The 20,661-nt window shown below is 55.0% G+C and overlaps 8 protein-coding genes across 8 annotated transcripts; 4 read left to right on the forward strand and 4 right to left on the reverse strand.

Moving 5' to 3' along the window:
- Positions 1–644: 644 nt before the first annotated feature.
- On the reverse strand, positions 645–1,934 carry BBK36DRAFT_1156198 (hypothetical protein; the record flags this gene model as incomplete). Its single annotated transcript, XM_024893899.1, has 1 exon — positions 645–1,934. The coding sequence occupies one exon, from the start codon at positions 1,932–1,934 to the stop codon at positions 645–647; it is 1,290 nt and encodes a 429-aa protein (XP_024752951.1).
- A 754-nt stretch (positions 1,935–2,688) lies between these two features.
- On the forward strand, positions 2,689–3,636 carry BBK36DRAFT_1294 (Rrp15p-domain-containing protein; the record flags this gene model as incomplete). Its single annotated transcript, XM_024897451.1, has 1 exon — positions 2,689–3,636. The coding sequence occupies one exon, from the start codon at positions 2,689–2,691 to the stop codon at positions 3,634–3,636; it is 948 nt and encodes a 315-aa protein (XP_024752952.1).
- A 328-nt stretch (positions 3,637–3,964) lies between these two features.
- Positions 3,965–4,662, reverse strand: BBK36DRAFT_150649 (ferredoxin; the record flags this gene model as incomplete). Its single annotated transcript, XM_024897582.1, has 2 exons — positions 4,381–4,662; positions 3,965–4,307 (listed from the first exon to the last, which is right to left on the reverse strand). Exons 1-2 carry the CDS (start codon positions 4,617–4,619, stop codon positions 3,965–3,967), a joined length of 582 nt encoding a protein of 193 aa, XP_024752953.1. The 5' UTR covers positions 4,620–4,662.
- A 444-nt stretch (positions 4,663–5,106) lies between these two features.
- On the forward strand, positions 5,107–7,075 carry BBK36DRAFT_1134278 (mitochondrial carrier). The gene is made up of 3 exons (XM_024892253.1): positions 5,107–5,538; positions 5,611–6,095; positions 6,151–7,075. The coding sequence occupies exons 1-3, from the start codon at positions 5,122–5,124 to the stop codon at positions 6,746–6,748; spliced, it is 1,500 nt and encodes a 499-aa protein (XP_024752954.1). The 5' UTR covers positions 5,107–5,121; the 3' UTR covers positions 6,749–7,075.
- A 643-nt stretch (positions 7,076–7,718) lies between these two features.
- Positions 7,719–8,439, forward strand: BBK36DRAFT_1111309 (hypothetical protein; the record flags this gene model as incomplete). Its single annotated transcript, XM_024889695.1, has 2 exons — positions 7,719–7,892; positions 7,966–8,439. Coding segments are annotated over 2 exons (648 nt in total), but the record flags the coding sequence as incomplete, so codon positions are not given.
- A 2,331-nt stretch (positions 8,440–10,770) lies between these two features.
- BBK36DRAFT_1187874 (TPT-domain-containing protein) lies at positions 10,771–12,298 on the reverse strand (the record flags this gene model as incomplete). Its single annotated transcript, XM_024896553.1, has 5 exons — positions 12,187–12,298; positions 12,027–12,094; positions 11,944–11,949; positions 11,234–11,859; positions 10,771–11,163 (listed from the first exon to the last, which is right to left on the reverse strand). Exons 1-5 carry the CDS (start codon positions 12,276–12,278, stop codon positions 10,771–10,773), a joined length of 1,185 nt encoding a protein of 394 aa, XP_024752956.1. The 5' UTR covers positions 12,279–12,298.
- Positions 12,299–15,322: 3,024 nt separating this feature from the next.
- On the reverse strand, positions 15,323–17,693 carry BBK36DRAFT_63694 (cysteine proteinase; the record flags this gene model as incomplete). The annotated part of the gene is made up of 3 exons (XM_024898406.1): positions 15,323–15,349; positions 15,684–15,942; positions 15,976–17,693. The coding sequence occupies 3 exons, from the start codon at positions 17,691–17,693 to the stop codon at positions 15,323–15,325; spliced, it is 2,004 nt and encodes a 667-aa protein (XP_024752957.1).
- An 845-nt stretch (positions 17,694–18,538) lies between these two features.
- Positions 18,539–20,432, forward strand: BBK36DRAFT_1187886 (Trimethyllysine dioxygenase; the record flags this gene model as incomplete). The annotated part of the gene is made up of 9 exons (XM_024896554.1): positions 18,539–18,570; positions 18,640–18,813; positions 18,873–18,890; positions 18,969–19,035; positions 19,097–19,157; positions 19,211–19,298; positions 19,357–20,123; positions 20,185–20,256; positions 20,347–20,432. The coding sequence occupies 9 exons, from the start codon at positions 18,539–18,541 to the stop codon at positions 20,430–20,432; spliced, it is 1,365 nt and encodes a 454-aa protein (XP_024752958.1).
- Between the last annotated feature and the right edge of the window lie 229 nt (positions 20,433–20,661).

The following is a 20,661-nucleotide window of genomic DNA, read 5'->3' on the forward strand; positions in this document are numbered from 1 at the left end:
CACTCATCAAGCAAAAGATCCTAGAATACCGTAAGCCCGACCTGCCAATTTTCCGTCCCCTTCGCATTCGCCAAAGAACCCGAAGTCTCTTCAGCCCTATGCATCATCGACTTTGCCCCATTTTACGGGGCAAGTCTTATGATACCTCGGCAGTTTGAGAGGGCATTGGAACGCAATGATCTGTGTTTCTCGTCAATATGTAGTTTGTTATTCCGCCTGTCGGGTTATTGCTTCGGTTGAAGCCGGTGATGACGCTGATTTGGCAGAGCGAAAGCGAGCTTGACAGAATTGTCGTTGGTTTCGGGGTGGGGCCTAGGCCTAACTTGGAAGAACGAGAGCGAGAGCGAAATCCGACCCCTGGAGGCGCTGTTGCAATGCGAGAGCGAAGAGACAGATGCGAGTTTCTGGATATGGAGTGCATAATGTGATTGATAATGAAAGAAGGTGATTGACCAGCTTGAGGTACTGCGCAGAACTAAGTACGGATCCAAGTTGGTAAATCGTGGCATTTCCGGGTCACTTATATCTACCAGGGGGCGTACCATCTTTCGCCTGTCCACAACAACTCACACTTACAAAGAGCATACAAACATGGTTCAATATCCCTTCAATATCGAACGCATTGCTTTTTACGCCACATCTCATCACTTGCACGATGCTATCGGCAGAATGGTCCCCGTCTCAACCACCCGCACCGGCCACTCCACCATCCTCCGCCACTTGGCCGGCAAGTTGGCGGCAATGCCCTGCACCTCCATCTTGCCCACGTCACCAACCCACCAGAGCTTCTCAATGACGAGGATCGAGAAATAGTACGCCAGAATCACCATGGCCCTCGGCCGCACCTCCGAGGTCAGCTCCAGGAACTTCTTCTTCACCGCCATGGGAAAGATGACCATCCGTCGCCTCGCGTCGTCCACGTCGTACACTCCGTCCTTTGGGTGCAGCAACAGCAGGACGCCTCCGATGTAGCTGAGCGTCGTCTCGTACGCGTCCTGGATCTCCCTGTCCCAAGGCTCGGACGCCACGTCCTCGGCGTCCCGCTCGAGGATGAATTCCAGGCCCCGCCGGTGCGCCTCGCCGAACCTCGCCCGCGCATCGTAGATGATGGGCGAGCTCCTCATCATGCCTGACACGATGGACTCGGGGTGCGCCATGATGATGCCCCAGGCTTTGTTGAACAGCGCTTGCGTCGTCCCCGTGATCAAGATCCACTCGAGGGGGGGAGTGTATGGCTGGAGGCTTCGGAAGCGCAACGTTGCAAACGTGCAGATGCGCAGCATGTGCGATGTGAGGCATACGACTTCGAAGTTGGACTCGTTCAGCTCACTAACCTCCTTCTGATGCTCGTGGACGGCCATTGCTAGGTAGCGTCTATGGATGTCGAGCCCGTCAAAGGAGTCGTCGATTTTGCAGATGAGCGAGTGGATGGCTGCGAGGGCATAGATGGCATACAGCAAGGCCTCCGAGTCCAAGGCCATCTTGGGAACCTTGTTGGCGAAGACGCTGTACGTCTTTTCATCAATAGGCAACGACGGCCCCGTCTCGGTGAGATAGAGGTGCATCAGCCTCGTCTCCAGCAGCCGTCGCTGTTTCGTCTCGGAGGCGTCTTCGTCCAGCGGGTCCGCCGAAGATAGAGGAGAATGAGAATGCTTGCTTGAAGCGGTCTCGGAGGTCCTCGATCCGCCAGTCGGGGTCGCTTTCAACGACCCCGGGGAAGTAGTCTCCTCGTCCTTTTTCTTCTGCGGGAGACGGTCATAGATGCAGCGGGCTCTGTGGCGTTCGCAATGCTGGCAGATGGGCTTTGCCTCGTTACACTTTACCCGCCGTGTGCGACATCGCTGGCAGCCATACCGCGACTTCTTGTGGTTGAGCTTCGGTACCCGAAAGGGACCATCGGCCGGGTTGTTATCAAGCGAGTACTGTCCGAACATGTCTGATATGAAGATTGGCCGTTGTCTTCCTCAATAAGGGGGGAGGAGGTTTCGGTCTGAAGATGCTCCGGTGCGTTGCAGAGCAGCACCCAGCTTGTCCTTCACCTCTGCCGGGCGAATCAGAGCGTTCCAGCAACTTTACGACGAATCACTCGGCGAATCACTCAGCGACCTCGACCCCAATGTCCAACAGTCCATCAGTTGAGCGAATGGCGTGGCGATACCTGATGACGGCCGACTGCATCGGCGTTGCCCCGCAAAAGACCGAATCCGCACGGAGCTGTGAGGCGTACAAGTCGGGGCAGTGAGAATGAGACGCAGATGAGGAGAAGGAAGCAATACTTGGTAACTTCGCCAGAATTGAATGATTTCAGTCAGATCTGTGAAATGCGTAACTTTTGCCTATTAAATCCGCGTCTTCCTGAGGCAAGATATCATGCGATTCTGTAGGATTTGACAAGTTGTCAGATTATCGCGGCCTCAGCCAGAACTCCGAGTCGGTCTTCCCAAAGCAGAACTCACCCTGGAGGTACTTCGGTACTTCGCTACGTACCGGGGAGACCCGCCCGAGAGCTCTCCAGCGGGGCACTTTCACCGCCTTCCCCAATGCGCGCAACTGCAGAAGAAAAAAAATATGCTGGAGACGGCAGAATTCAGTCGCATCTTTTGACTTTTTCAGAAATCCTCCCAGCGGAGCGGCATCACCCAATCTTACCTTGTGCTTCCATCCATCACAAGCAGAAATTTCGACACAATGGGCGGAATGACAAATAAGAAGCGCCGCCACGACAACAAGTCACATCGCCCAAGCAAGAAGCAGCGAAAAGCGCAGGCCTACAACAGCGACTCAGAGCCGGAAGAGGAGCAGCAGCAGCAGCAGCAGCAGCAGGCGTTTGACCCCGTCAACCTGCTGGATTCCGACGACGACATTCACAATGCGCCCGCGGACGATGGCGCTGGTGCTGACGAGGATGCCTCCTCGAGCTCCGACGAAGAAGGGCCTGTAGAGACGAAGAAGAACAAGGCAGTCGCCAAGAAGTCAAAGTCAAAAAAGTCAGAGACGGAGCCGGAAGCTGCACAGCAGGAGGACGACGACGATGAAGAAGAAGAAGAAGAGGAGGAGGAGGAGGGTGGCGAGTCGGATGACGACGACGACGAGCTGGACCTCGGCGTAGACGCACCCAAGAAAAAGTCAAAACGAAACGACCCGACAGCGTTCGCGACATCGCTCTCCAAGATCCTATCCACCAAGCTTTCCGCCTCAAAACGCTCCGACCCCGTGCTGTCCCGAAGCGCCGCCGCGCACGAGGCCTCCAAGGCCGCCGTGGATATCGCGCTCGAGGCCAAGGCCCGCAGGAAGCTCAAGGAGCAGAAGAGGGTCGCGCTGGAAAAGGGCCGCGTCAAGGACGTCCTGGTGGCGTCGGTGGACGAGTCGGGCGAGCCGGAGATGACAACGGCGGAAATCCTGGCCATTGAGAAGACGCTGCGCAAGACGGCGCAGAGGGGTGTGATCCGCATGTTCAACGCCGTGCGGGCTGCCCAAGTGCAGGCGGCGGAGGCGGAGAAGGCGGCGAGGAAGGAGGGCATCATCGGTGCGAAGACGAGGGAGGAGAAGGTGAATGAGATGAGCAAGAAGGGTTTCTTGGACTTGATTGCTTCGGGAGGTGGCGGCCTGAAGAAGACACCGCTGGAAGAGGCGTAGGGTATCTGATTGCTGGGTTCTGGTTCTGGTTCTAGTTCTTGTGCTTGTCTTGTCTCCTTGTTTTACTTTTGTTTCCATATGTACCTATCTATCCGGGGAGCGAAGTTCGGCCTGTCTTCAGATCTACACATCACTAGGTATACAATATTTCATCCCAAAGATACCCCCCCCCCCCCCCCTGGGCAAAATGCTTGCGCCCAACCCCAAGGCTCGCCGACCCAAGTCCACCACTTCTATTCTGTCCAATGGTATAAATACAGGGGTGTCAATTTTTTCAGTTACCGGCATCTGACATACCGTGATCGCACATCAACGGCCTCCCTCAGAATCACTGGAAATCGCTCGCTTGCATATTTCTCGTCATCGAAGGCAGCCTCACGACCAGGCCGTCCAGTTCCTTGGTCATCTTCACCTGGCACCCCAGGCGGCTGGTCTCCGTCAGCCCAAAGGCGAGGTCCAGCATGTCGTTCTCGTCGTCTTCGGGCTCGGGCATCTTGTCGTAGTAGTCCTCACTCTCCACGATGACATGGCAAGTCGAGCATGCGCAAGAGCCCCCACAGGCGCCCTCCATCTCCAGGTCGTTGGCCTGCGCAATGTCGAGCAGGTTGTCGCCGGCCGACACGGCGAATTTATGCTCTTCGCCCTCCTTGTCGATGAATGTGACCCAGAGTCTGTACGTTTGATGTTAGCCGCCCTTTTCTAACTTTTGCAGCTGTGGGTTTGTCTTTTTTTTTGGCTGCTCACTCTTCACCGGGCTTTGGCGGGGTGACATGGCCATGCCGCCTCTGGGGGGTTGTAGAGAATGCGCGACGGCTCAGAGACAATGGAACAGATGGAAAAGCTCTTGATGAAGGCGCGTATATCCTTGAAGCGTTCGGCGAGGCATTCAGTCGTCTGTTCGGCGCAATCGTGGAGAGGCTTCGACGGCATCCGGCTTGCGACAGCTTCGCCAGGCCTCGTGAGAGCGTCCTTGAGGCCGACATGTGGAGCGCTTGACCGGGAATCGGCGGCAGGAAAAAGAAAATATTTCGAGTCAAGTGAGACGAAACTCGAGACTGCTGTCGTCGCGATATGGGATTGACCTGGGCTGAACTATCGCCAGTGCCCAGAGACAAGGCCTCGGCAAGTTGGGAATGACTGGGAAGATGGCAGAAAGAGCAAAGCCGGACTCGCTCGTTAATAAACCGCCTCCGGTTTGCTGGAACGCTCGCAACTCCGAAGCTGCAAGTTTGCGGGCGTGAATTGGCCGCCCCGGCCGCGATAAGGATGCTTATCGGCTGCACAATGCATCTACCGGGGGAGGCACCGCAGCAAGCAGTATGTACCTTGCCTTTGTACCTCAGCTCCCACTGCACCCACCTGAGCTTTGCCAATGACTGCATTTTTATCTCGAGTACCACCGCAGGAGCCCAACTTGGGTTGAAAGACAAAAGCGCGAAGAGGCAGAGATCCGGCATCTCTCTCCTCTAACCCCCCCAATCAACCATGTCCTACACAAAGGAACACGCCGTCAACCCCCTGCGGCCGTACCACCGGCCTCCCACCATCGAGGAGCGGGCGGAGCCGGTATCGATCCCGAGCTCGAATCCCTTCTCTGGCGGCAACAGCTACGATGTGGCGAGCGGTGCAAAGTACGCCTCCAAGGCCAAGAACATGCTCAACGACCTCGACTACAAGGAGCTCATGTCCGATTCGCCGTCGGTCGTGGGGAGCGCCCGAGAGCTCGTCGACGAGCTGATATGGAAGTACATGTCCGTCCTGCTCGGGCAGCCTTTCGAGGTTGCAAAGATGATCCTGCAGGTCCGGGATCAGGATGAAAAGGCGGCCCTCACGGTGGCTGCAGAGCCAGAAACTCCTGCTGCTGCTCCTCAGGTACCAAGCCGAGCTGGTTCGGCATTCGAAGTAAGCAACTGCCTAGCGAATCGCTGCACCAGTTTTTCTTCTTCCTTCAGCGCTAATCGAGCATCATCACAGGGAGAGGATTCCGAAGGCGATGAGCCGGCATATTTCACAACAAACGACCCCGCCATACCGAATCCCTGGAATCCGAACCAGCCTCAGGCCGAGAGGCGACCCAGCAGTCGACGGGCATCATCTCCTCTTCAGTCTCCAACGACGCCCAAGAAGGCGCCCGCTGTCCCCGAGCACTTCTTGAATCTTCGTCGCCCCGATGCTGTTCTTGACGTCATCGGGCAGCTATGGCAGAGAGACGGCGCATGGGGAGTGTGGAAGGGTGCAAACGCAACCTTTCTATACACCGTCTTGCAGTCGCTCTTGGAGAACTGGTCAAGAAGCTTCCTGAGTGCTGTCTTCAATGTGCCCGACCTGGGGGTCAGGGACAACATCGACCGTCTGGTTGATATTGCGTCCCCGTATCCTTGGGCTTCCCTCCTTGTGGCTGCCGCCGCCGCCGTCACAACTAGCCTCGCGCTGGCACCTCTCGATCTCGTCCGCACGAGGTACGTAGTACAGCTTGCATGGACTACCGACTTTCACAGGCTGACATGACAACAGGTTGATCCTCACCAACCCCTTCAAGGGACAGCGAAGGACCATTGCAAGCCTTCGAGCCCTGCCATCCTACTACTGCCCCTCCACCATTGTCGTCCCTACCATTCTACACTCCCTCGTCAACCCCATCTTCACCCTCTCTACCCCCCTGGCGCTGAAGACCAAGTTTATGCTCACAAGCGAAGTTGCGCCCATGACTTTCTCTGCTGCCAAATTCTTTGCCTCGTCAGTAGGGATTCTCATCAAGCTGCCCCTGGAGACCGTCCTCCGCCGAGGCCAACTCGCTGTGCTCTCCGAACCCGAGTACCTGGAAGCTCTCAATGACGACGAACCAGCACTGGAGACCATCGTGCCTATTGGCAAGTACTATGGTACTTTCGGAACCATGTACCACATTGTTACCGAGGAGGGTGCTCGAGAGATTCCACCCAAGCCCGTATTAAGTAAGCGCGGCAAAGTCAAGACCAAGAATCTTCAGCCTACATACAAGAAGGGCCAGGGTGTGGAAGGTCTCTGGAGAGGATGGCGAATCGGCTGGTGGGGCTTGGTCGGCCTTTGGATGGCCAACATGGTTGGGCACGGAGGAGATGGCGAGTTCTAGACGACCAAGCGAAAACAGGAGGAGCCGAAATGGCATGTATACCAGTGAAGACAAGGGGGGGAAATGGAAAAGGAGGAGAGGAATGGAGAGATACCAGAACACCATCTCCCGATGACGACAGGACAAGGAAGAAGAAGAAGAAGAAAATCTCCGCTTCAACGACTTTTATGATGGAACGACAACATCATGATTATACCTTCATTCATACGCATACACGACTGGCTGCGAACACCATCCGTTCTTTCTTTCTTTTAGAAAGCAGAGCATTTAGTACTCCTTGGTTGCCTGATTTAGGATGTTTGCTCTGCCACTGTTATAGCGTTGAATGGATGCAATGACAATGGCAAATAGTAACATGACGATCTGACATTCAACTCCAAATATGGTCACTTCTGTAGCATAACTGGGCCAATTGAAGATTTCCAGACCCGATGGTCTATTCATCACACATCGATGCTGTCAAGGAGGCTCAACTAATAAGAACAATTCAGCCCGCAGATGCTGTATTCAGCGCTCAGTAACCCAGCCCATCATGCTCAATCGTCTAGACACTTCAAGAATAGACCAAGTAGGATTATTCGCAATATTGCAAACGATATTTCCGTCGATGAATGCAGCTACTGGTGTCGCTCTGAAGCCCGAAGTACATAAACCGACATACGGTTGCCGTCACGTGAGCAGGCGTTCACCTGATGATCCTCCCACCTTCCGTCTGCCCTTCAACTTCTGCACTTCCCCATCGACAAACAGAGGCATAGCCAGTCCAGCCCTCGGAATGCGACCAGGAGGCCTGAGTCTGACCGTTCAATTTCAAATCACTCTTCGATTTTGACGACATGTCTTGATTTCGAGCAAAAAGGGCCATTCGACACCGCTGCAACACGAGCGGGCGCGCGTGCCGCACCCACGCAACAACGCGCAAGGGCACAGAGTGCACAAGGAAATGGCAACGTCCGCGGAGCCTTCGAAGATGGCGGACCGACCGATTGCCGCCGGCGACCCCGTCGTGCGGAAATTCAAGGCTTCTGAGCTGCCTTTGCCGTCGGCCACTCGAGCGGCGATCGAGTCCCTGGCGCATAGCTTCAAGAAAGAAGGGGCATACGACTCCATAAGGAAACAGGTTTGGGACAAGTTTGCAGCCAGTGTACGTAAAGTCAATCGATTCCAAGCATGCCCTCGACCTGGCATCGCTAACATTGTCTTTTCTAAACTTCTAGGACTACGAGGCCCAAGTTACAAAGGCCATCCTCGAGGTAGCAGAGCAAGAAGTCGAGCGCAATCCTCATCAGCTCCTCACGCTGGACCCCAGAAAGGCCGCGGCTCTGATTGATGGCGCGCTGGAACGGTCGGGGGTGTACGACAAGGCCAAGGACGTGATTGGGGAGCTGATTGACGTCGCCGCCATCGAACGAAGCATCAGGGAGACCAGGCGAGCCGAAATCGGCGCGGAACTCGCCGCCGAGGAGCAGAAGCGCGGCGCCAAGACGGACGAAGAGTACGCTGCCGACACTGCCGCCAAGCAAGCCGAGCGTGAGAGGGTGCGGGAGGAGCTGAGGCAGAAGGAGGCGGCTATTGAAGAGGAGAAGAAGCGCATCGCCAGAGAAGAGCGCCGGCGGGAAGAAAAGGAGCGGGAGAAGGCCGAGCTCAAGCGTCAGGAAGAAAGGGATGAGCGCCGCAGAAAGCGCGAGCAAGAGCGCGAGGAAAGAGAGCGACAGCGCGATCTGGAGCGAGAGCAAAGGCACAAGGACCGAGAGAAGCGAGAGAAGGATCGCGGCGACGACGACCGGGATCGGGATCGCGATCGAGATCGAGACCGGGACCGAGACCGAGGCCGGGACAGGGACAGGGACAGGACTCGTGAACGAGACCGTGACCGTGATCGTGATCGCGATCGTGACGGAGACCGAGATCGCGACCGCGACCGCGACCGTGAGATTGGAAGTGCTCGCAAGGAAAAGGTGGCTCTGTCTGAAGAGTTGAAGGAGAAGTTGTCCAAGGAGGAACATGAGCGACTGGAACAAGAGGCTTTGGCCGACCTGCTGCGTGAAAGCAGCAAGGCGACCCGCATAAAGCTGGAGATGGACATTGACACCACATTGGCCCCTCCCCCGAGGAAGATTGGTCCGGCCTCGGCTATCAACCCAATTCGACGAGACTCTTCCAAGACTGCGGAGTCTAGAAAACCAGTCGAGAGGAGGGACTCGAAGTCATCCATCGACCCGAAGCCGGCAGGACTCAAAGAGGAACGCCGTTCCAGCAGAAGCGCATCACGAACTCACGACAGAGATCACGACAAGGATAAGGAAAGAGACAGGGACCGAAGTCGACTACGAGACACCGATGACCGGCGCCGCCGTGATCACCGTTCAGACTCGCCGAGGCGCGATCGTAGTCGATCCCGAATCAGAGACAGAAGGGATAGAAACCGTTCGAAGCTACGCAGAGACAGGAGTCGGTCCCGGCGCCGTAGGGATGACAGACGGGACCGAAGCCGCTCAAGGACCAGACGTGACCGATCGACTGCTAGAAGCACTTCGCGCCGGCGAATTCGAAGTCGGTCACGGCCGCGATCTGTCCGACGCGAGAGGAGCCGCTCACGAGTCAAGACTGACCGCCGGGACCGTAGTAGGGACCGCAGTCGAGACCGCCGAGAGCGTTCGCGGTCTCACGGGCGGGCCGATCGACGAGACAGAAGCCGGTCCCGCGCTCGACGGCAACGCAGCCGATCAAGGGACAGCCGCCGCGGCGGCGCAGATTCCTACTATCCTCCTCGGTCGGACGCACGCTCCCCCCGTCGCCGCAGCCGTGATCGATCCGGCGACAGAGACAAGGATCGCAAAGACCGTGACCGGGATAGGGAAAGAGAACGCACGAGCGACCGACGCAGCCGCTCACGGTCCCGGCCCGGCTCATCGGCCCTGCCGCTCGCGGCGTCCAAAGACGAGCTGGAGGAGTGGAAGCTCGAGGAAGTCAAGAAGCGGGAGAAGGAGGCCAAGGCATACCTGGCGGCCCAGAAGGACGCCAGGGAGAAGGGCCTGCCGATCCCCGGCGTCGACGACAAGAAGACTAGCAGTAGTGGTGAGAGAACACTTGCGACGCGACAGAGCAGCATAAAGGGTGATGGACAAGCAGTAGTTGACAGATATGCCCCTGGAGGAGCCCGGGACGAGAGACTTAGGAGCCGATCGCGGAGCAACAGCCGCGACAGGACCCGATACCGCGAACGAGACAGGGACAGAGATCGCGACAGAGACCGAGAGCGTGAACGTGAGCGAGAGCGAGATCGGGACCGCCGAGCAGCAGCACCCCGCGATAGAGACCGCGACCGAGACCGAGACCGCGTTCGCCCTCGAAGAGACCACAGCCGGGACAGAGACCGCGACCGCGACGACGATCGAGACAGAGACCGAGACCGCGACCGAGACCGCCGCGCCAGACGAGACCGCAGTCTGTCCCCCCGCCGCGAGCGCCATCGCAGTCGGAGCCGCCGCCGGAGTCGAAGTCGATGAGGGAGGGGGTTTTTCAATGGGAGGAAATGGAGTAGCAGCATTTATTTGCCCTCTAATGTCTCGTTTTCCTTTTGATCTTACTTTGACCTTATGGGCGTGCGCACGCTTTTAGTATTTACTACAAGTTTAGAGGGTTACGGAATGGTAATGGTGATAACTGACTGCTTTGACGAACGATAAGAAAGATACCCTGAATGATGGAGGGCGAACAAGTTCGGTATGGAAAGGAAAACGAGGGAATATGCTTCAATGGGTCTCGGCAAGGACGCTTTCATAGGTTCAAAGACGTTGATGACTTGCCGCGCAACTCAGGTCATCTGGGTGAAATCCTTTCCAAGCAGGGTATCAATCATCATTTTCAAAATTCCCATTGTGAATTCTACGGGTTCACTGTATAGTATCTCCAAGCGTCCCTTGCAGCAATCACAGCGTAATGCATCTCGTATCGCATCTCTTCTTTGTTTTTTTCTTTTTCTTTTCTCTTTTTCCTTCTTGAATCTTTATAAACATGCATCATTCATTTCCGTGCCTGCCATGCCTGCCATGTCCGCTGTGCCACGAAGAAGCCAGCATCCGCCTCCCCCTTTCGCTCATGGTCAACTCGAGTACCACCATTAGGGCCACCAAGGAGGACAGGCCAACCACGACCACTCTCTTTGACCTCATTGCACCGTTCCCACCATTCATCGAAATGAACTCGTTGATCCAGGCAAGCGTTGCCGTACCCAAGCTGGCGAGTTGGTCATAACCGAGGGAGTAGTAGGTGAGTCCAGCAAGAGCGATGATGTAGCCCACAGTTTGGAGGAAGGTGATTTGAGTGGACCAGATGAGGACAGAGGTAATAACAAGCAAGATACTCTTGAAGATGCCAGTAAGAGTCATGACGAGGCCTGAGGTCCTTCCAATCTGAGTACAAAGTTAGCGTTTGACATGATTCTATACCAGAACGTCTCCCAAGCAAGAGGGGCAGGCCTACCAAGAATACGCTAGCAATGTTGAGAATAAAGGCAATGGAGGCGTTGAGAAACAGCATTCCAAATCCGGCATGGACGGCGTCGTCCCATTTGAACTTGGGCAACTCGCTAACGAGGGCGATGAGGAAATTCATAGCAGCACAAACAGGTGCATAGTAGTAGAGACTGACGAGGGGGTCCATGTTGAGGCCCTCGCCGCTGAGCATGACTTGAATCATGACCACGCGAACAGCTTCGAAGCAGGTGCCGCCAACCTGGAAGAAGAAGCCAATCCATGAAAACTGGATTTCGCCGAAACTGGAGATGGCAACACCAAGCACGATGACCAAGACGTTGATAAACTTGGACAAGCTCGGATCAGCAACGCCCCAGGCCCACGAGGCGAATAGCACAGCAACCGGTGACGCAGCCTTGAGCATCTGAATGAACGAGACGGAGAGGTAGAGGTAGACCACATTGGAGCAGATGAGAGAGCCGGAGTAGAGCAGGCCGATGGGGAGGATGGTGCGGAGGTAGAGCCGGCCAGTGACGGGAATGTTGCGGCGAGAATCGAGGAGCGTGGTTGTGCGAGCGAGGATCTGAGTTGCAATGGTGGCATAGATGAGATGCCAACATGTAAGTAAGATGGCTGTTCAAGGGTCAGTATATGACAATCGCGTTTAAGAAGGATGACTGATGTGGTCAGAAGCTGGGCTATGCAAGGCCAACTTACGGTATTCTAGAATCTATCGTTAGCTTCTCTCGTCCATAAAGTCCAGACTGCGTACTCAGTCCCTGGGGATCCATGACACTCACTAAATCCAGCAGTGTCTAGAAGCCACTTGTTGAAGATGATGGTTACATTCGAAAAGAACATCCAATTTCTGTATGAAAGTCAGCACTCCTGTTCCATACTATCCCGTTGCACTTGCCCCCGCTCGCTCAAGCAGGCAGTCGCACAAGAGGGTATCCTTACACGATATACGCCCAAACAGGCATCTGGACCTTGACGGAGGGCACGGCCTCCATCATGGGCAGTAAGCCGCGGTTTGCACTGGAGACGGTCATGGCCGGCTTTGCCGCTGGCACCTGTGAAGCTTCTGCGGCTTTTGAAGAAGTGACCGTTTCCTAGGCGCTGTCGCCCGGTGTCCGCCAAGCGAAAAAATCAGAGGGGATGAGAGCAGATATAACGATGTTCTGACTGTTGGCCCTTCTCTCGAGATCGACTGACCGCGCTGCGCAGCTTCCGGACCCTGCCGCCGCCAAGGGTCGCACGGCGCAAGAAGTGGTCAACCGTCGTGTACTCGTGTGAATCGAGATGCAAAAAAAAGCAGCAAGGATATTTGTCCGCGTCTCCAGTTCGAATCCCGTATGTGAGATGGCCAAAACAGCTGCGATTGCTATCGATTGGCCCTGTCGCTTGTTCGTCTCTTTCTCTGCTGCCGCTTCGTTCGTGCAGAGCTACCGGGGGTGTTGCGCTTTCGGTCAAGATCACCAGTGCCAAGACAAGGCGCGAGCTACCGCGGAAAATAGGCGGGCGAGCTGGATTCGATCATGCAGTGTGCTCGGCTGGACCAAAACGAGAAGAGTGAAATCAGTACGCAGCAAAAGGTGCAGAGAACGTCGAATCCAAATCCGCTGACAAAAGGACCAAAAACCGAAGACGACGATGGTTTTCCCGTGAAAAGAGCGCGACCAGACAGATGCAAAGGAAAGGAACGAAAAGGCAGCCGAGATCTGGGCTGGGCTGGCAAAATGGGCAGCTCGGCAGGCAGGTGCGAGGTGGAGGGGAATGGGAAAGAGCACTTACTTGTATGAACAGTCGATGGCATGGCAACATGGTAAGAGCGCCCCAACGGGCCAATCCAGACCAGCGGCAGGCCGGCAAAGTTAAAGCCACCGGCAAGCACTGCTACCTTGCGCCTGCCGTGCTTGCCACATGTGGTTGGCATGGAAGGAGCTCTCCGAGTCGCCAGAGTCTTATTTGGATGCCCCAGCTGGGGAATGGATGCGGTTTGGCAGGCGCAAAAGTGTCTCTGCTCTGCTCTTGCCGCAGCAGTTGGTGCTTGTACCTTATTACTCTCACCTGAACCTGGTACCTTATACGAAGTACCATTCGGCATAACGCGGGCTGCTGGAGGCGCAGAAGCTGTCAAAGCAGTACTTTGCGCTCTTGTTACTCACAAAAAAAGGTTTGTCCGGACTGGCGGTGGTAAGAACTGAATGCAAGGGATTGAAGGGATGAGATGGAAGGCAAGCAAGTGCCAGAGGTCGGATTAAAGTGCTCGTGGATATACGTCTAATGGCACTGCGCTGCATTGGGCTTATTACATACTATTGCATTCTGCCGGCATGAATGGTTAATACTGAAGCCAGATCATTCATCCGCCTCTGCTATATGGAATCGATATTGCAACATGTATTGAGGCACGTGTCTGGTGCATTTTGCCGACTCACTCTTTACCAACAGCCTGCGGACCATGAAGCACGGCCAAATGAAACAAGAAACAAAAGGCCGTGTCACTCACAGAGCGAGATTGTTTCGCATCCCACACATGCCCTGCGCTGCACGGTATCAGTACCCGCAACTTCGCAACTTGTCTACGTATCGTACGAAGCATTGCGGAACACGCCCGATACGGTGCTAGCGGAACCTCAGGCTGTTGCTCCAAGCCATATGTATCCACCGTTGAGCAGCCTTCCGCCTCGTATCAAAACCAAGCACATGTAGGGAGGGAGATGGGCAGCAGGCCGAGGATCATTAGGGGGAAAGCCGACATCCGCCAGGTTGCAGCAAAGGGCGAGAAAGTGGCCTAATCGGCTGCCATCTCGGATGTTCGTCTGGAGAGGTATCATTGATCTCTGTCGATCCATCACGTACATACAGCAACAAGGCAGTTGTCGTTCCCTCAGATACCAACTACATCCGTTCACCGTCCAAGGCCGGATGCGCGCCCGCTGGAAAGCCACCAAGATCTCGCCTCCCACTACCATCCGTCCCGCGCTGTCTCATCTAGTCTCGTTTAGCTCAAGAGAACAAGTAATCGCTAATGGATAGGTCGCTCTTCGTTCCCCCTACCGAGAGACACATCTCTTGGCCTCTCAGCATTCCTGCTCCAAGTAGGTCTTCACCGGAATAAAGGGGGGCCCTCCTTGTAGCCGTCCAATCGTCCCAGAGCCAAAAGCACCCCCCTGTGATGATGTTTCTCGACCATTTTAGGCTCCCCCCTTGCAGAACCCTTTGATAAGGCGCCGCTACTGTATTCCAGTGCAGGCGCAGCGAATAACGGAGCTTTTGCTCGCCCGCCAAGCTTTTCCGCCGACTCCAGCGGGCCTTTTGCAGGGGGGGGGAAGCATCCCATGCCACATGCACTTTTGAACATCTTTGTTACGGGATCAAGCGCCTGGACGGGGCGCCGATTGGGCCGAGATTTCCCAAGCCCTTGTCTAGCGTATTGCTTGTTTTTCTTTTTTCCCTTCTGGCCCTTCCTCTCTTGAGGCCTCTTCCAGCTTGGGGCATGTTAATGCGGCCGGCCAGCGGAAAGCTTCCATCGGATTTGCGTGTTTGGGAAACAAATCCAGACCGACGGATCGCGTCAGGAGCCCTGGCTGGAACACTGTGGACAATGGGCGTTGGAAATGGCGCTACTACGTGCAGCAAACAGAGGCAGTGGAGGTTTCTCATTGACAACTAAGGTACTAACGTTCTAACTGGTGGCACGAAGTCGTTTGGCGTAACGATGACGAGGGGTCTCAAGGCGAAACAAGCTGAATCCTTTTGCACGACCCATGAAATGATTACTTCATGACGGACGAGTGTAACCGAATTTCACATGCTGCTACTACCTGTACTACTGTACAAGTTCCTCGTGGCTGTGCTGCTCCATACGGGCGCGTGGCGTGTGTTCATGGGGCTGCTTTTCAGATGCCCACCAGCGGGCATCGCCGTCCCATGGGTCAACAAACATCCAACAGTCACCACCATTCAGTATCTCATTCATAAAGATGGTGGGTTTTGTTTGTAACTCTGCCTTGCTGTTATCTGTAACTCCGCGTCACTCTAAGTATTCATTCATTCTCACACCAGTTGAAAGGGAGGTGAGCATCCGCCCTCAACGTCCCAGCAAAACACTGGACCCCTAAGGTAACATTGTACACGCCTGAATCCAAACCCCATCATCAATGCTATCCTCAAAAACCCACACCCAACGCCATCGCTATGCATTTTAATGTTTAAGAGAAAGAAAGGGAAACGCAACACCCAAGTCATATCAACCATGTGCACCCCCCCCGACCAATGGAATATATTCATGTTGATAAGGATGTGTCTCCCGCCGCCGGAGTGTCTCCAGGGGCCGCCCCCGACTGCTCAGCCCCCGGAGCGGCCGCCGTCGATGGAGGAATCTCTCCTCGAGCGGTTCCTGGAGATGCCGTTGCTGCCGGGATAGTGGGGGCTCCATTCTCCGCTTTGACTTCATCCTGCTTCGTCGCGGCCTGTGAGGCGATGCTCGCAGGTGTTGTAGCCTCGTTTTCTTCCTCGCAATGTAATATCATGGAGGCGTCGACGCACTCGTAGAAGAGCATGAACACCCCGGGCGATAGACTCATGACAGTCTCTTCGTTGACTGGCGACACGTTATGATCGCTGAGCCTCCACCATGTCGAGTCTCTGTCAGTGTAGCTGGGCTTCTCATCCGTCGTCGTTGTCTCGTCCGCGCTTGGCTCTGCTGGCTTGTCGGCAGGGCGCTCGGGCGAGGCGACCGCCTTGCCGCCTGCGTGACCGACACTCGGCGATGTGAGCGGCGGATACTTGCGATAGCATATATAATGTCCGTTCTCGTGCCGTCCATAATGTGTCACAACCGCTCTCAGCTCGTAGATTGGCCCTGTCAGCCTCGATTCTCCCATATCCCCCGCAACCATGGACGACATGGGCTCCAGTGGCCAGCGCTCCTCCACGCCTTTCCCCTTCTTGACATCTGCAGTCTCCTTGCTCGAGGATTTGACTGGTCCTGCACTTCCCAGGCACCACGGACCCAGGTCTAGCGTCATTGGAAAGCTGACGGGCGCAGAATTCTTGATCATGTTAAAGGTTGACGGATCAAAGACGGATCGGTTCACGTGGATCGCCAGACTCTGAGGCGGCCGCGCGACTACAATCTGCTTCGTCTTCGTCACGTTGACTCGGCTTTGTGCTGCTATTTTGCAGCGATCTTTGATCGTCTCTTCGTCGAATTGGTCTTCCTCAAGAGCCAGTTGGACGGCTTCCAGCCTCCGCAGGGGCTCGGCCAGCTTATCGTCGGTCGCGCCCTCTGATCGCATTCTCTCCACAAGCTTAGTGAGGAGTCTCTGTGCTTTCAGCAGGGTGCATTTCGCGCACTCTACTCCCTCAATAGCCTCGAGCTTGCTGTATGCATCCAGTCGTTCGTACAGATCGTGGTGGTTCTTGTCGAGACCAAGGCTGAGAGTCAGACAGTTGAAAGGGATCATTGACAGCCCTTCTGAATGGCCGCATTGCACGCAGGCCACTCGCTGAGCCTGAAGACCCTCCAAGGGATTCCGTAGCATTCTTTTTGAGTCCGCTATAGAGCTTGATAGTTGGCTGTGATAGCCACTGTCGTCGCTGTGCTCACTGGTAGAGCCTTCATCCGTGTTGTTGACGTCGCCACCCTCCAATCCCGCGAGCTTCTCGGAAGCTAGCTTCTTAGCTGCCAACGCCGCTGCCTTTTCGACATCGTCCAGGACTTTGCTGTAGTACTCTTGGGCGTCTTGTTGCGTCCACGTGTTCATCGATTTGAGCACAGAAGGCGTCCAAAGCGTTTTCCCATTGTTCGAAACGTCGTTGAGATCTGCAATGAGTGCGCGCAGCGTATGAGCTACATTCCCATCGGCTCCATGACCTGCCTCTTCCAGGCCCTTGAGGCACGCGGAGAGGTAATCAGGCATCGACTGCAGAGAAGCCAGTCCCTGCAGGACGCTGTTCTGGTAGCACGAATTATCCCGATTCCCGAGTCCTGCCGGCCGGTCAGAGTCCGTCTTGAGGCCCAAGACGCTCCCCGTCATGGACAGCGCTCTTGTTCTGGCGCGAAGCACCGAGTTCATGACGCCATCTTGACGGTCCAGCCCCATGACCCTCCGCATCGCCTCGCTCTTCGCAGCATGATTGCTCTGATTCGTAGTATCGCGCATCGGCCGCGTCGTGGAGGAGTCCATCCAGTTGTCAAGGGCGAAAAGCAGCGGCGCAGGTGTGAGAAACACCAGGGCGTCCCATAGAAAGTTGCCGAGCAGCGAGAAGATGCCCTCAAGCGATCCGTCGGGGCTGTAGAACTTGGCTAGCAAAGTCACCGCAAGGGCGGCGACGGTGACGAGAACGGCGACGTCGTTGATGCGATTGACAGCAGTCTCTCGCCGCGCGTAGAATTGCCGACGGGCTGCGACCTGGTCGTCGTAAAACGTGTCGAACCCGCGCTGTCGCGAATTCATGCTGTAGGAGCGTTTCCTTTGCTCGCTATCCACGCTCTTTGAAACCCGCAAGAATTAGGCTATCGTGCAGCGGCGTCGCTTCGATGACGATGTTTCCATGACCAGCAGGGCGGCGCGCAACTTTCTGTCGATAACGAAGCGATTTGAACCGTGGCGATCGAAGGCACCTCGCTGAACGAGCCGCCAGGGTAAGCAGCAGAACGAGGAGGAGGAGAAGGAAAGATACGATAGAAGGAGAGCTCGTTTGCTAATATGAAGCACGAGGCACGACTTGGCTCAACGATCTCCCAACTTTTCTATGGAGGTGCTGGATGATGGACGTGGGCTTGCCAGCTGCAGATTACGGCAAGACCTGCAAATTCAATGGAATTCTTTTAGTGGTGCGCTCGTGCCAAATAGCGCCTGGCTCGTCGTCTTCACGTGGCAAACAGGCGCACGTTTGGAGGTGCATGAACCCATGCAGACATGGAGAGCTTAAGGTACTACAAGTCACTCGGCATATGGAAGGTCTCAATTTCTGCAGGGCCATTGACATCCAGTACATGATGAAAGTGATTCTAAAATTCGATCGTCGGAGAGCATCAGGTATGTAAACTGTGTACAGAAGAGTTACCTACCTGAGAGTCAAGAACTGCAGTGCTTGGAAAGCTTTACAAGCAAGCGGCTACCTAGTACCTTAGGAGAGCTTCACCTGGTGTATTACATAAGGCAGGGAGCTACAAGGAATCCCACCCAATCCATACCGCTGCGGAGGTATTACTGGTGGGACGAGTCTCGAGACACGCCCTCTTCATGGTTGATCCTCAAGCCTCAACTCTTTGTTGCACGTACTTGTAGTATAAGCCATGTCTTTCTTATCGAAAGGCCGAATACTGAGGTTGGTCGCAGTCATTATCCTTCTGAAACATTGCATTTCTCAACCACTTACTCTTCTGCTATACTCCAGCTCCAGCGTTGGCCGCCTCAGCGCAGCTCAGAGCACACAGGCATGGTGCCTCAACCTTCGGCAAACCTCGGCTGCCCTCCCACGGCCACGATCCTACGCGACAACGCTTGAGTCAAGCCCCAAGGGCCTCGTTCTCCAGAGCACCGATTCTGGATCGCCAGTGAAAGCCGAGTTGTAAGCATCTTTGTACTACCAGCTACCGCAATCTCCAAAATACTAACACGTGCTACAAGGTCCAAGATATGGCTCCGGTGCGTTGTGCTCACATGTCACAGATGACAGCATCGAGCATGAAATGTAACACTAACCGACGAACCCTTTTCTTGCAGCGACAACTGCTGTTGCGCTCAGTGCGTAAACCAGGATACCCTGCAGCGCAACTTTGACACCTTTGCGGTAACTATTGACCAAGCGTTCAATATCGTGATGCGGAGTGCTCATGTTCTCCTGTTTGCAGATACCCAAGGACATCTCACCTGCGGAAATCTCGCCCAAGTCTGACGGTGTCGACATACTATGTATTCACAGCTCCAGGCTGCGCTTGCTAGGAACCACTGTTGATATCTCTTAGGGTCGGACTCTCATAGGAGCCACTATACTTGGTCTTGGCTGAGTAGTAATCTCCAGCGCACCAAGCATAAGGACCTCTCAAATCAAGAGTGAGTTGGGATTATCAAGCTTCACGATTCATGTCCAGGCATCTGACGCTCTCCTCAGTGACAGAAGCTTATGGGGCGCAACCATATCTTCAGCTCCTCCAGAGGTCGACTTTGCTAGTGTCATGAACCGCTCCTCTTCTAAGGGAATGACCGAGCTGACCAGCAAGATTGTCTGTATATGCTGCATTCCCACGATGCAATGGTGGAAAACTCACCAGAAGCAGCGCCGATACGGTTTTTGTTTCGTCGTCAACTCCCCCAAGACGCCAGAAGATACCGAGAAGCTCCTAGAAAGCATTGGCCCCATTCGAAATACTCATTACGGGGGCTTTTACGACTTCATCCCCAATCTTGCCCTCGCTGATACGGCTTACACCAATCTGGCCCTCCCAGCACACACGGACACGACCTATTTTACGGAACCCGCGGGTCTACAAGCCTTCCACCTGTTGTCTCATACACCGCCCACGAACAAGCCCGCGTCAGAGGTGCTGGGCGGACAATCGCTGCTGGTAGACGGATTTCACGCTGCTGAGACGCTCAAGAGGGAGTCGCCAGAAGAATTTGAGATACTGCACAAGGTCAAGCTCCCGTGGCATGCGAGCGGCAACCAGGGCGTGGCGATTGCACCAGACATGGCATATCCTGTGATTGAGATCGATGGCGACAAGCTGCACAGGATCAGATGGAACAACGACGATCGCGGTGTTGTTCCCCTGGATGTCGACGTTGATGCGTGGTATGAAGCGGCGCGAAGATGGGATGAGATCCTGAGGCGTAAAGATCACGAATACTGGTTTCAGCTGGAGCCGGGGCGAGTACTGAGTAAGTGCATCGACCATCCTTGGGATGACTGACAGTCGAGTTGCGATGCTGATCCTGTCAGTCTTTGATAACTGGCGAGTGCTCCACGGGAGAAGCGCATTTGAGGGATTGCGGCGCATCTGCGGCGCCTATAGTAAGTCTCCTCTCACAAGTTCTGGCCACATTGTCTGTGTATATGTCTTGAGAAATGCCGTGGGAGTTGACTGACGACGGTATGGAATAGTTCCCCGCGATGACTTTATTTCGCGCTGGAAATTGACCAACTTTCCGCGTGAGGATGTGATTGCCTCTAATATGCAACTGCGGTAAAGATAAGGATGTTGGATACGTGTAGATGCATCGAATAATGGGCTCGAGTAGCTTTGCGCATATTCATGACATAGAAACAATGACCAAGTCTGAAACAAGAGGTGCTGGTCTATGCAGAGAGACGGGCAACCTCGGTGAATCTCAAGTTGTTGTACTGATTTTCGTAGGGCTAACGACGCCTGTCCAGACAATCAGGACCAAGTAATATCGATTGAGCAGATTCTCCTGC

The sequence above is a fragment of the Trichoderma citrinoviride genome (genome assembly GCF_003025115.1).
Source record: "Trichoderma citrinoviride strain TUCIM 6016 unplaced genomic scaffold BBK36scaffold_2, whole genome shotgun sequence".
Classification (NCBI taxonomy): domain Eukaryota; kingdom Fungi; phylum Ascomycota; class Sordariomycetes; order Hypocreales; family Hypocreaceae; genus Trichoderma; species Trichoderma citrinoviride.

Bases quoted from the DNA above. Each gene is read 5' to 3' on its own strand.
- BBK36DRAFT_1134278 (XM_024892253.1), top strand. From the start codon at position 5,122: ATGTCCTACACAAAGGAACACGCCGTCAACCCCCTGCGGCCGTACCAC. The intron at 5,539-5,610 runs GTAAGCAACTGC...GCATCATCACAG, and splicing joins GAGCTGGTTCGGCATTCGAA to GGAGAGGATTCCGAAGGCGA. The intron at 6,096-6,150 runs GTACGTAGTACA...ACATGACAACAG, and splicing joins CTCGATCTCGTCCGCACGAG to GTTGATCCTCACCAACCCCT.